This window comes from Lissotriton vulgaris, chromosome 2_1, assembly GCF_964263255.1.
Source record: "Lissotriton vulgaris chromosome 2_1, aLisVul1.2, whole genome shotgun sequence".
Lineage (NCBI taxonomy): Eukaryota > Metazoa > Chordata > Amphibia > Caudata > Salamandridae > Lissotriton > Lissotriton vulgaris.
Window position 1 is genome coordinate 1,688,343,126 of NC_141687.1, and position 14,490 is coordinate 1,688,357,615.

The 14,490-nt window shown below is 44.2% G+C and overlaps 1 protein-coding gene across 2 annotated transcripts in view; it reads right to left on the reverse strand.

The window, feature by feature from the left end:
* Positions 1-1,362: 1,362 nt before the first annotated feature.
* Positions 1,363-14,490, reverse strand: part of PDIK1L (PDLIM1 interacting kinase 1 like) — a 64,064-nt gene continuing 50,936 nt past the window's right edge. For both annotated transcript variants that reach the window (XM_086957656.1, XM_086957657.1), the window contains exons 2-3: positions 11,032-11,333; positions 1,363-5,203 (exon numbers count right to left, since the gene is read on the reverse strand). In XM_086957656.1, the coding sequence (XP_086813782.1) occupies positions 4,463-5,203; positions 11,032-11,316 (1,026 nt within the window). In that variant the 5' untranslated portion in view covers positions 11,317-11,333 and the 3' untranslated portion in view covers positions 1,363-4,462. The remainder of the gene's footprint in view (positions 5,204-11,031; positions 11,334-14,490) is intronic.

Sequence of the window (14,490 nt, forward strand, 5' to 3'; positions counted from 1 at the left end):
TTGAATCAAGTAAAATGAGTGCGACCGTCTGACCATCATCTAGGAGTTTCCTGATGGTTTCGGTTACTCCCAGCAGAGCTGTTTCGGTGGAGAAACCCGCTCTGAAACCAGACTGTGACGGATGGAGAAGGGAATTGGTTTCGGTGATGTGGGTGAGGGCGGAGTGGATGTGTCTTTCAAGTAATTTTGAAAATATGGGGAGAAGTGATATGGGTCGGTAGCTTGCAAGTAGTTCAGGGTCTGCTGTGGGTTTTTTCAGGAGCAGGCATACCATTGCATGTTTCCAGAGTGATGGAACTGAGGAAAGCTGAAGAGAAGAGTTAAGAGTATCCACAATGATGGTCAGAGCTGGGTCATCCAGTTGTCTGAAAACAGAGGCGGGTAATGGGTCACAGGGTGAGCCAGATTTGACGGTTTTGAGGGTAGATTTCAATGATTCCAGGGTAATGTGAGGCCAATGATGCAGGGTGTTAGTGTTCTTAGACCGCAGGGGCATTTCCTCTCTAGGATCCCGTGCAGGGGAGTTCCTGGTGATATCCGAAATACTTTTCTCAATTTTGTCACTAAAAAAAAAAGACGCAAGGTCCTGGCATTGTTTCCTATCTAAAGGGCGAGCTGCAGCAGCCGTGTTTGCACCTGCAAGGTCTTTGACTGTATTAAACAGCGTTCTTGCCTTGTTTGGCGCAGTGTCAATGGTATTTGCCACGTAAAGGGCACGCGCTTTAGCACACGCGGAATGATATTCATTTCTGGCTTTGTGGTATGCCACTTTTATGTCGTGGGCATAGTCCTTGCGCCACTTTCTTTCTAGAGATTTACATTTAGATTTTTCGATCTTCAGATTCTCATTGAACCACGGGGCTGGGGGACGGTGGGTATTACTTTTTAGCCGAGATAGAGGGAGGCAGTTTTCGCCGGCCTTTTCAAGCCATGAGTGTGTGAACGTGGCGATACATTCCATATCAGGGCCAGGGGCCGTGGGATTCATAGCTAGCGCTTTGTTGAGTTTTCCCATATCCAGCAACTTCCAGTTTCTCATGGAAGATATAGGGCAGGAATTGTTAAGTTGAGAGGGTATTGGCAGTTTTAGGCAGAATTGAACAAGCCATTTCAATTCCGGAATGTTGGAAAAAATAGGGTCCAACAAGTGGCCTGCCCGGTGAGTAGGCCCAGAGTTGTACCTGTACCTGTTGTACCTGTCCTGTTGTACCTGTAACCACCCCTCTACAGCCTCTTCCCCGTACACAGTTCCAACAATGGTCCAACCGTTTATAAAAGTATGCAAAAACATGAGATCACTGCCTTAGTGTATAATATATACATGAACACAAAACACTTCGAAATAAACACAGGAGTCACAACTGAAGTCAGACTTTATTCTTAGCCATGAACTTAACAAATAAATTACACATTCAATTTTTTTCCCCTTTTACATTTTTTCATAAAATATATAGTTTACAATTTCGCTGGATTAAAAAAACAAAACGCTTTTGCTTTGAGGATAAAGTTATTCTCTCATCGTGGAATACCATTCCATTGTACAGGCACACTACATGTGGTTGCTGCAACAGTCTGTATTGAGAAGAATTAAGCCCCCTCCCCTGAAGAGCTCTGCTGAAAAACAAAATAACTGTGTGCACGAGTTTTAAGCGTTAAAGACTATTTGAAGCATTCGTCGATGCAGAGACTCGAACAAGGTGGTTTGATCGTGTTATAATCACATTATCCATATGGTGTTACACACACCTCAGCTCACCCACCGTGCCAGAATTTTGGAAGGAAAAGCTAAAACAGTGTTACTCTTGTACACCTGCCGTTCTCCAGCCACTGTTGACGTACTGCAGAGCGGATCAAATCGCACCGCTGATAAGGAAAACATATTAGAGCAGCAAATGGACCCCCAGAACAACGTTCGACAGGAGAGGATGCCTGAAGGTTAGAAGCCAATATCACTGAGCAGCTCAAAGTTGGGATCAGCAAATGCGCTGCCTTGAATAGTATAGGAACCATAACGTTTCAAAAGAAGGAGAAAAGAGGTATGGGTGTACTGAGGTGCCATTTCTTCCCTTGGTTTCCCTTTATGTAATAAATACAATGCAGAGCTCTAATCTAACCAACGTGCACATCATTTAAAAATATGCACATTTCTAGAGGTAGGAAATTGAATACCAGCCAGCACTGAACAGATAGTGTAGGTCCCCCGCTGACAGAGGGAGCAGATGCGAAGGCACCTTCCCACTCCAGATAAACTGTGCGTAGAGCTGGATGCAAGCATTCGGAGGCGATTTATTTTCACTGAAGGTAGTAGCACTGTTAGCCTCGCAATATACGGTTAGAATTGTGAGTAACAGGATTGTGCAAAGTTCACCCAAACAATTCTCAAACCCAATAAATAGGGATCCTTTACTCTAAAGATGCCAACAGTTCTATTCACGGGACAACAGACACTCAACCCCGTAAACAAACCAATGGTAGAAGAACTGCATCTAAATAGTTGCACGAGCTGCCAGGTGTTCACCAAAGTGCAATGCAGCCGTCTCTCACAGACTTCAAACTTCTAATTTCCAGAAAGAGCAGCAAAACCAGCACGCAGGAAAGGGGTCCCCGACACATCACTAACACAACAAAGCAAGAGAGGAGGGAAGGAGATGCAGGCAGATCAAACCTGGGTCGCTAAAGACAACACTTTGTGACAGGGCAGTGATTTACATATGTAATGTGAAGTCGTTACAACAGACCGGAGGGAGTACAACGGCGGGAAATGAGTGGAGGACTTACAGGGCTGGCAAATATGAAAGTTTAAGGCAACTTATATCAGAAGCGGGGGAAAAAGTGGAGGTCCCCATGTGAGCCTGGTGCAGAGAGGCAGAGTACTTGGGGAAAGAGTCTGAAATATCAAAAATTCCAAGCACAAACATCAGTTTAAATAGGCCTGGAGAGCGTGATGGGCCACGAGTTTAAAAGGAAGCTCGAGTTCATCAAGCACTGCCAGCACAGGGACAAAAGCAGGTTGAAGGCTGAAGAAAGAATTGTTAGTGGGTTTGGAGAGCAAATCTATAGAACAGCGAGAAGCGTTTTACTTCAGGCACACAGTAGTGTTTAACAGAACCAACTGGGAGCATCAGTAAACCTGTGGCAATTGTGCTGCCTATTAAAATGGTCCAATGCTGATATGTATTTTACACTACAGTTTTATGAATTACATTTGCATTAAAAAGTGGCAAATGGTTTTAATCGTAGGAATGGTTAAGCGGAAAGTGTCTTTTTCACTTGCTAAGCCCATTACTATTTCTTGCACTGTCAGTTCCACTGTGCTGCCATGTGAAATCGGGTTGGGCAAATGTTATTTTGTTACAAAATACATGGTTAGGTGAAGTACAGCATTGCATAATTTAATCAAGTTTGATGTACTATCCTTTTTAATTGAAAATATTTACCATGTACAATAGATGTAGTCTCACAGATACTACATGTTTTCCTAATACACTAACCCAAGACAGTACGCTCTTAAAAAAAAAATCTAATTTATAAAGGCCAGCAGGAATCGCTGGCCTAGAATGCCCAGTTAAGTTTTGCATCCTGAACCAATCTATTTTCGGTGGAATAATGTAGAGACATGTGCCATTCTGTCCCGACAAAAGGGGCAAAATTCTAGTTCCAAAACACTAGAGCAGAACAGAGGCGGAGACAAAACTTTAGAACGGAATTTGGAGGACACTACAGTGTAGACACTCCCCCCTACCATGGTAGATAGGAAAGTAAAGTCCAGGGCACTAAGCTTTGCCTTACCTGACTTCTCCTGTCCAAAGCAGGATAATCCTAAAAAAGTAAAATCTTAGGGTTTGCAGAGCCTGACCTCGAAACAACAACGCAGTATAACCAGCTCTGCAATGCTACTGCAGAACTTATAAAGAAGCAGAGTTTCAAAAAGAAATGGGGTATTTCCAGTGTGCAAAATGTAGCTTTAACCTTCAATCTAGGTTGTGAAGTCACACCACCTTTAAATCAAACGCACAGTGCACACCATCTCACGAGCTACTTTCCAAAGAGCAGGAGCACCCTAAACAAACACAAAACGCTCAAAGTTGTGCTGAATAGGGAATACACGCAGTCTCACACATACGTACCATCTATCAAAAAAGCACACAATCCCCAGCCCTTTCTCAACGCAGGGGACCCACTGTCCAAGCATGCAAACCACCTGCTTACTGAAATATTTCATTACTCGCAGAAGGAAGGAGGGCATACTGGAATGAAGCTGCACCAGTCTCAAACGTTTCCCTACATATTTCCAAGGCTGAATGTCAGTGCGTACACCCAAAAGCAACGTAAGCAAAGATTTAAAACTTTAGTTAGTCTCTCCTCACAAAGCCTCACTTAAGCTGCGTTCGTTCAGTCCTCACACTACTGTGTGCTGCAGCTCGTCGCACCCCAATGGGAGGTTGGGGCGCCTCCTTAAACGTCACGTGTCCCAGCAGAAGTCTCTGAATGCCATTCGCACCAGTCGCAGTTCAAGATCGAAGGCATCTGGACGGTCTTGGGGATTGACAGCCAACATTTCTTTGATCAGTTGTTTCATGCGGGCATTCATGGACTTTTTCTTGAAGGGTATGAGCAGCTCCATTTTGGGGTTCTCCAAGAGAGCCTCCCCAACTGGTACAATCGTGGTTCCCTGCTTCACATAACTCCCTAGCAATTCTTTCTTGGTCTCTGTGTCAACAATGGTGATGCGCTCCAGCATGGCCCAGATAATAATCCCAAGAGCAAATATGTCTGCCTTAGCAGTGTAATGGCCCTCCCACACCTCGGGTGCCATATAAAAGTCTGTGCCACAGGCAGTAGAGAGGAAGCACTTGTTAACACTCACAGGCTCTTCAGGGTTCAGGCCTGACGTGCAGCACACTTTGCTCAGGCCAAAGTCCGCTACCTTAAGGGTGGGTTCTAAATCGATGGTACCGGTCCTGCCCTTGGAGATTAGAATATTGTCAGGCTTCAGGTCCCGGTGGATGATCTGATTCTTGTGGAGGAAAGCGAGGGCACTGCTGAGCTGCAGCATGAAGCTGGTGTTAGTCTTACGGCTGGGCTTGCGGGATAGCAGATACTCGTTCATATCTCCCCCATCACAGTAATCCATCACAAACCACAGGTAGTATGTGCTTCTGGGGTCAAACACTATCTCACCCTTCAAGGAAGACTCCACCAGCTTTGAGAAGAAAAAAAGAAAAGAGTTTCAGCCAACCTGTAACGATACCAAAGATAACTCAAAATATTGGCATGACATATCTGTCTGCCTGCAGAAGCACCTTCAAATTCATGAAATTTGTGTGCCAATGACACGCTGTATATCACAGGAAATAAAGTGCATTACTTACGTGTAACAATGATTGCGCAGCATCACCTCTTTTGTGCATTGCTAAATTTTGCTGGCCAGCAGGTTAAGCTATTTATTTTTTTAACTAAAAAGTGTTTGTCATACCAAATTGACAAGACTAATTTGTCTCAGTCATCAAATTGTCTATTTTTAACTTGTGCCCATGGGAAAGAAGAGAAGGGTGCATGCCATCTGAAACAGGCCCAATCTGTAAAACCATTGCAGATGTAAAGAATATATTCATTTGGGTGCAATGCTAGATTTACATGCTTTCTGTAGAGTAAAACGAGAGAAAGTTAAGCGAAAGTAAAGTCTAGGAGCATAGGTCACTCTAGCACCCACTGCTGCTCAGCCTACGGTTCGTTCAACCTCCGAGACAAACGAGAACTAACTCCAGCAGAACAATCCCAGAGTTAGGCCGCCAATTGGCCCTCTTCTACACCCCCGCAGGGTGTGCACATGAAAGAATTATTGGAGATAAATGCGTCATCTGTTGACCCAGTAAGGAATTCCGTTACGCAATCACTGAAACATGAAAAACACTGAAGCACTCGCTCTACCTACCCACCATACTATGACCACACAAAGACAAACATGGTCTTAAATCAGAATAAAAACGCAACTGGCAGTATCGGACACTTTAGTCCACCGGGCCTGAGCAATGTTGAGAACGTTACAATGTACCTATGGATTAATTAACCCATCATCGCTGGGGAACTACATATTAGATGATGCCACTTCAGACTGGCACAAAGTTCAACAACACCGGCCAATCCGTTAATAATCACCACTAGTCATAACAAAATACACAGAACGAGTAGTTGCAAGTGCAGTTGGGTTTATAATCCCTCTCCTCAACACTTCGCATTTCTGGACCACACCACTTGTATTAAATCTCACACTACGTCGATCAAACCTCTCACACTAAGTCTAACCGGTATCAAGTAAGCAAAACTCATTCCAGAGTCCAGGAACAGGCTGCAAATTACACGCTGTCGGACCCAGTTGGAACTACATAGTTGGTGCTTACTCAATCCATTAAGCAACATGGGCCTTGCAAAAAGTAGAAAAGTGCTATGTAATTACCAATACATTACTAACATTCACTGTACAAGCCATCCAACAAATGCTAATCAACGGATACCTGAAAGTCACACACCCTCCAGACACAGCTTACACCATCACTCAAACCAGACACTTTATTTAAAGAAAAGACAATGGCTCAGTTACGCACCGCCACACAACATCCTAACCCCTGCAAATAGCAGCCTACAGAGAGCAACACCATAGCCAACTAAGCTCGGACCCTGCCACTGATCTCTGCACATCAGAACGGCCTTCTTACATCAGATTTACCACACTAGGCACAACAAGATCTGAAATGTCAACATCTCGACCTAGAGCATGCACTGCAAGCTTATATCATATGCTAATCTATAACAAACCTCTTAACATGTACAACACAAAGCTCCACTGAAAACATAATACTCTAAACTTAATCCTTCTGCACCAAGCAAAGCACAAGACTGTGCCAAATGTATGCCAGGAACGAAATGGAGATGAACTGATGTCACAGATTCCCCACCCAAGTCAAAAGACTTCGTTCTGCATGCCAACTACTCACCACCAGATACAAAGTCACCTTTTATAAGACCACCAGAAATGACTAACAGAACCAAAGCACTCTTTAAAGGCCATCAAGAGCTGCCTCAATCAAAAACCAGCCTCAGCAAAATTATTAATTTGTCAAAAAAAAAAAAATGAAGTCTTAACTTCCTTACCAACCTACATGACAGGCATCCACTTCTCTCTACCAGAGCTTAACTATGAAGGCATTCAGCCCTAATTAAACATTAAGGCTCTTCGAGGAGGTATTCTCACACCACTGCTGTAGATTGTCAACCACTATCAGCCAAGGGACCTTGCCAGGCACTCCATGTATGACAGATCCTATCCCAACTGAAGAAAGCAACCTGTGGCCTAAATGGTCTTGGCAACCTCCGCAAAAGTCAGCCACCTACCATTCATAGGACAAACACATTGAAAACCTAGTCTACACCAAACTATCATGTGCAGATTAGCATGAACAGTCTTCAACATAGCCAATCATTCTTCAAATCGTGCAGAAGCACAGAAACAAATTCTTCAAATCCGTGATGAAAACTACTCATAAATGTGCTTACCTTTCAGACCCTCCTAGATTTTTAACCTTCAACAAAGTGGAGCTTCAAGGGCTGAGCATGAACTTGGAAACAAGCACAGGGTTCTCAAATATGCTTCTTCAATGCATTAACTTCTATGGTAGCACGATGCACCAAATCATACAGATATGAATTGCAAGATCAAATGGAACCTCAGAACTCCATCCTCTTGTCATGTTAAGCCTCAAGAAGCAGCAGCCCCCTCCAATCCATAGTCATTAACACAATCAAGATCTACTAACAGGTTGGTCTATCTCAAAATCTCCTCAGGCAACGAAATTAAACAACTCTGGAAGGTCTTCAAATAATTCAGAACAGGATCTCAAGTACCTACACAAAAGTCAACTAGACAAAAACTGAATTGCTCACATTTGTTATTAACCCCCCACCACACAAAAAAAATTCACTGACCAACCTCCTCACACTGACTTACCCCAAGACACAACTTCTGAATTCTCGGTTCTCATTACCCTCGCCCAGCACACCCACCTCATGTCAAGTTCAGATTTCCAACATGAACCGTTATTTCTCCATACCTGTATGAGACACTGAAAAATCACTATGGTTCACCCGTAACACAGGCCTCGCATATAAACAAGCATTTCCAAGAAGACTAAGATAGCATGGTACCATCTCACATGCCTGAAGAAAGTAAAACACTTCCTACCAAAAGGAGACAAAAAACTGTTAGCCCATGCAGGAAGTACCAAAATCCACAAATTATGCCCCACTTCTAGGGCAGAAATTGTAAATCGGTGCCAATTATCACACCCAATAAATGCAGATTCCTAAATTGTATGGGCTTAATGTAATTGCAGACTTATTTCCAGACAAACATGAACCAGTGCCTTTATGGGAAAGTTAGTGAAATTGCAACACAGGCTGGTTCGGAGTACAGATTCTGCCTAGTCTTAAAGCTAGTGTAAACTCATGCGTATATTCTCCTTTAGCGAGTGAACTCAGGGAGCCGCTCTAATCAAAACAATGCATTTGGGAGGACTGGGCAAGGACCCAGATATAAAAACATTTACTGAAAGTTGCTTGGTTACATGGCTTGTTTCCAGGTATAGCGAAACTATTTTAACTTTTACCAAGCACGGCTGATGTTGCAGACGTCACACAAAAGGAAGGACAAGTACCCATTAGATTCACAATATAATCTCCCACACAGCATAGGGGGGTCAGATGTGAGAAGATGAGGCGGGACTATTCAGTGCTTATGACTATTGATGAGTATCCTCTGGAAGAGAACTAGGATTACAGGTAAGTAACTTCAGTGATGACACATGAATGTCAGAAGCCCAGCCGAAACATTATTCCAGCACCACTGGTGCATGCCAACTGGGAAATGACAATTCACGCATGAGCCTTTGCTGGTACACATCTTTTCAACTATCCTGTTTCTATGCAGGTCTTCCAGGAAGCTGCATACTCCAATTTAAATAGCATGTGCTTCAATATCCAGCGACCACTACTCTGCTTTTACTCAAGTATGGAGTGTAAATACACAAGTGCTAAAAAAGACAATTCTTCATCAATGAAGCAACTTTCTAACTTAGCAGATCCTGTTTAACATTTCGAATGGCTAGTGTTTACATATGAGAGACCAAAGGAATAAAGAAATTGTAAGGACTAGGATTACATTTTTTTTCAAATTCAATAACTAAGTTACTTCCTTTGCACACCTGACTAGCTAAAGGTAGGGATAGGGAGTTGAGAAGGCTCACCCCAAGGTGTGGTAGAGGGACATCCCAGATAACGCATTGCACAGAACTGTTAAATCTGTAGCTCTTAGAGGCAATTGGCATAGACACATTATGCAACCAAACCCTCAAAATAAATCCAAGACTCCCAGTACATCCTTCACTCCACCTACACCCACCATTCATTAAACGGTCCCCTGAAACCTCACTCTGCTGGAATAAGCGCACAATCACCTGTAAGGGTTTCTAGGCGCTGGGGACCGTCCTGAAGATTAAGCAAGCTATTGCCCAGAGTCGCATGGTGCTGGGCTAATCTGTCGCCGGGGATCGAACAGTGATCCCCAGATTCCGCAGTCAGTCGCCCTAGCCGTGGCGCCACACCTCTTCCTGGGAAAATGTTTACAAGTACCCATGGTGTACAGCATCACTTAAAAACAGTGACAAAGTCAATTGGCCTCAAAGGAGAGACTATTAGCTTTGCCAATACCCGTTTCAAGGCCCATCAGGCAGTTAAGGCAGCAATGGGCTATCTGAAGAAGGGGTGAATTAGGAATGGTTATTTAGAAGTCTGCTGGGGTACGATATTAGACTCTAGTCTCTGCAGAGTTTGAAGGGATATCCTGCAGTTATGATGCCAGTGTAGAAGATCGGTTGAGAGAGATCGGCCCTTGTGCTGTGTAGGCCACGATCATCCCAAGTCCTTACTTTCCACTGGTGGAATATTCTGCTGCTATATTGGTTGAGAAATGCTCTACAGGTACTCGATAATTATTTTCAACTCCGCTTCTTATCTTCCCCCCACCATTGCAGTGGAGGTTGTAGACAGATATAGGTTTCATAGCTTGTCAAGCAGTCTGGAATAAAAGGGCAGTTCCCAACACTCCATCTGTGCATCAGAGAATGTCCATAACCATCATGGCACACACATACATAACTGTCTACTTGAAAAGCCTGTGGGGCATGGGATTAAGAAGAAAAACAGTTTTTGAATCAATTTAATATACCATTTACTAGCTCAGTTATTTAGCTATGTAGAGAGGAAAAAAAACACCAGATACAGAACTGCAGCGTAACTAGTGATACATGACATTTCTTCTCAATGTCGGGGGTAGATGTTCACATTTTGTGACAATACAAGTAAAAAAAAAGCAAACTTCCAACACAATTTTTCACTGTGTTCTCAAACTTTATTAGTCTGCATTTACATATCCCTGCAGACGAGAATTGCGTGCAATAAACTGTTCTGATGGAACATGAGAAAGACAGGAACACAGATCCACTCGAATAGAGACCATCCTTAATAGTGCATTAGAATCGAGCCAGACACGATATAACAAACTTCTAGCTCTAAAAACGGTTTCTGTAAACAAAGAAGGCCACCCCACTCCCTCAAAAAATAAACAAAAGGTGCCAATTAGCAGCTTAAGAGCTAAGCTACAATCAAAGTGAAACCGTGCATACTTCTCTTCAATCACAAAACCTTCGATTCCACATTGGACGACTGTGTGCCTCCGACCCGGGAACATGCCTTCATTAACTCAGACCTAAAATATGGTTGGCGTGCTGCAATTCTCCTAATGCAAGGGTGTCATTACAGTAGCGGGCTCCATACATTATCAACACATGCATATTAACCATTTTAAAGTAGGGACAATTGAAAGGGAGCCGACCCCGAACCTTTAACCGGGCTATAACAGCTGGAGGGCAGTTGGGCACAGGGGAATTCTGCTTCCTAGGATCACAGCCCAGCACGCACCTGCAGATAGAGAGAGGAGGAAGAGCCATGCGACATCCTCTGCACCATGCCGTCCTTCTGCAAGATGCACTCCTCTAGGTGGATCACGTTAGGGTGCTGAGACTGGATGCTGCTGAGAGCCCAGAACTCCCGCAACGCCAGTTCCACATTTTCAGGTGCATGGCAGCGGATCTTTTTCACTGCCACCCTTGCAGAGGTCTTCCTGACAATAGCTTCGTAAACTACACCGTAACTGCCACGACCAACCTCTCGAATTAGGTCGTACTTCGGCTGGCTACTCACCATCTTCAAGGTCAAAGTTCCTGAAAATGCAAAAGGACAAGTCAAAAACACTATACAGAAAGGCATTTTTCACATTTCCCCCCACCTTTGACAAGGTCGCTGCAACGGGAGAATTGGCCCCAAACTACGGTCGGCGCTTTTGAACTAAATATGGGGCCCATTAAAGCTTTATCTGTGCCCGACACACCCATTGACACGTCTTGATATCACATACAGAACTGCCTAGTAGGGACTGTGTAGAAGGACAATTTTCTGACAATGTAACCAGTCTGTCTACGCAACTGTGACTGTCTTGGCGAACAGGTTCTGGATTCAGTCTTTATAGTTTGTCACAGTACCATTATAATATATTCTGCCAACGCTGTATAAAAAAAAAAATCACAACATCGCGCGTTACATTTTTCCATTGAACTATAGCAGTGTATTTACATAAGCATAAATGGCGACAACTTGTGCTCATACTGCAACAGGTTAGACTAGTCTGTTCGCAGTGCTGGACAATAGACACGAGGAAGTAAGCGCAGCTTTAAAAAGTGTCAGTCCTACATCTGACCAATGCTTGAATTGCTCTTGCTAAGCACACAAGGACTCCACACATTTCTCTCACCCTCTTGACACTACCGATCGAGACATTCTTTCTGAGAACAGATTTAATCCTCGTGCTTCCCCCTTCTACCACTCCCCTCAGGAACACAAATTCCAAGGGCCTTTTCTTGACATCAGTTCTAGACATAACTGCCACTGAATAATGATGTTCAGGTAATTATTTCCTGTACGCACATGAATATCAAGCGTAGACATGTTCAAATAGTATAGTTATTTGTAGTTCTTCCACTCCTTTAAGATCTTTACGTTTAGCCACAGAGCCAATCCATTTTTCAAATTCAAACTCAATTGCAGGAAAAAAATGAGCTGCTAAATTCCCGAACATATTTTTCTATAAATTAGACAAATACTAACACAATCTTTAAAATTTCTAAAAGCATGATCTATGTATGGTGCAACACAAGCAGACTGTTACGAGTATTACTGTTTACGAAGAAGCACATTTGAAATGGTTTCCTATAAGTACACATCTACACTATGTAGTATCCTACACCTCAATTGTACAACTGCATTCTGTAGTATAGTTGAATTCTAACAGCACTTCTTACTCCCTACAAATGGATAGCAAATGCATCAGAACCGTAACTAGACATTGATGACTGGTACAGAGTAGATTTATGGTTAATTAATTCAAAGCCGGTTTTGCCACGAGGGGGAAAAGACCACACCCCAGCCTGCCTTGCGGCCTCCACGCCGCCAACGACATGCAGGCTGTACGCCCGCCAGGAGGCGCATAAAACCATCTTGGGGGTCCCGCAGCAGGAGGGCCTATTTGGGCCCGTCCACGGCAGACTGTGGCCAGACTAGGCCCATTCTCTTGGCTCCATGCTAGCTGGACGGCAGAGGACATTAACGGCTGGAGCGGTTTTGCATCATGTATCACCGGCAAGGAGCTAGGAGGGCCAGAAAGTGTTTTTTGGCTGACCGCTGGACACAGATTGTAGAACCGGTGCGTGCGAGCTTTTCCCAATCCTCTGGACTGTCGTCATCACTTTGTCCCGTGTTTGGGAGGTGGGTTTACTGGACTACAGCACCATGGGTAAGAGGAAAGCCGCACCCATGTTCTCCCCACAGGACACAAGGGAACCATTGTTTAATTTTTTTTATAAAAGAGGTGGGGGCAATTACTAAAGAAATAAATATGGGGTAGAGGTGACTCTGGACAAGACAGGGGCAGTATCATTGTTCCTGGGGAGTCCTCTGGTCCAGCGCCGAAAAGTCTCCAGAGGGAGTACTGGGACAAGGAGAGGAGGACCCAGGGGCCCCTAGCCCTGGTCCCCAAGCCCTAGCCAAACTAACACTGCTTCTGGACAGACCACACAGAATAGGGTTATGATGGCCACCACCCATGGTGCAGATTTAAGTGCACCCCCTGCTCCCAATAAACAATGGAAAGTGAACAAGAAAACAGTCAAAGTTAAGAAAGGGGAGAGCAGTACAAGCACAGACATTAAGGGCATCAAGATCTTTGCAGAAATATGGGTGCCCTTGAAACAAATTGTGGAATCAGTGACTGGTCTATTGAGTAACTGGTGTCATCCACAACTTTAGAGATTATTAGAGTCACTCTAGGCAAAGTTGATAAAGCATTATCTCCCCTTATTCAGGCCACGCAGACCAGTTTCTCACCACTAGGTTGCTCAACCAATAAATCTCCCTGCAGTGGGCCACACAGAGACCCAGTCGCCTCAAGTAATCTCTGGCGCAACAGGGTTTGTGACACAGGTTTCAAATTCGGGGACAAGTTTATCCCAACAGTCAGTAATCCATAATTGCGGCCAGACTCGAAGGGGTCACTAGCCACAACAACGGCCAGTCAGCAGGGATATTGTCTCTGCTACAAATTCCCCAGACCCAACAGTCTTAGATCTCCAGCCAGAGAGCTGCTCTACACTGTGGTCCTGGTAGGGGTACCAGGACTAAACAGCCCAAAGGACGAGTCCAACAACCAGTTGATTAATAAAGTAACACTAGCTATTTAAATATGCGAGTTTTGATATGGCTGAGCAAAGGCAAATTTTGATGGCTAAAAGGGGAGCTTGGATTGGTAGGCCTAAGCAAACATTTACAGGAGACAGCGTGCTTGTCAGGCTTAGATACCAAGAACTGTCCCACAAGAGCCTGTCTCATTCCTTGCAATAATTTTCAGTAGAATCAGGGATTAAACCACTACCTCTGGGTTTTTTCTATAGGCCACCTTTTAGTTTAACACCACCCCAAAGTTTTGTTGAGCATGAAGAGGGCGACATCCTGTGTGGGGGATTCCCTACACTACGCAATGCATTTACCCCCCTGAGGGATCAAAACGATAGACGGACTACAAGTGGGTGAGGGTAGGGGTAGAGTTATTGACATGTGGGTCCAACCCTCGGTTGAACCCAGTGTGACAGAGTAGGCCAACCCTGGGCAAATAACTGGCATCTCGCCAGAGTTTAGGGACCAAAGTCAGACTGGGCTAGGTAGTGCAGGGAAGGCTACCATTGCCCCAGACTATTCAGGGTGGGCTCATGGTGGGTGATTTAAAAATAATCTCCTGGAACTTGGCAAGTTTGTAGTACATTTTTGGATGAG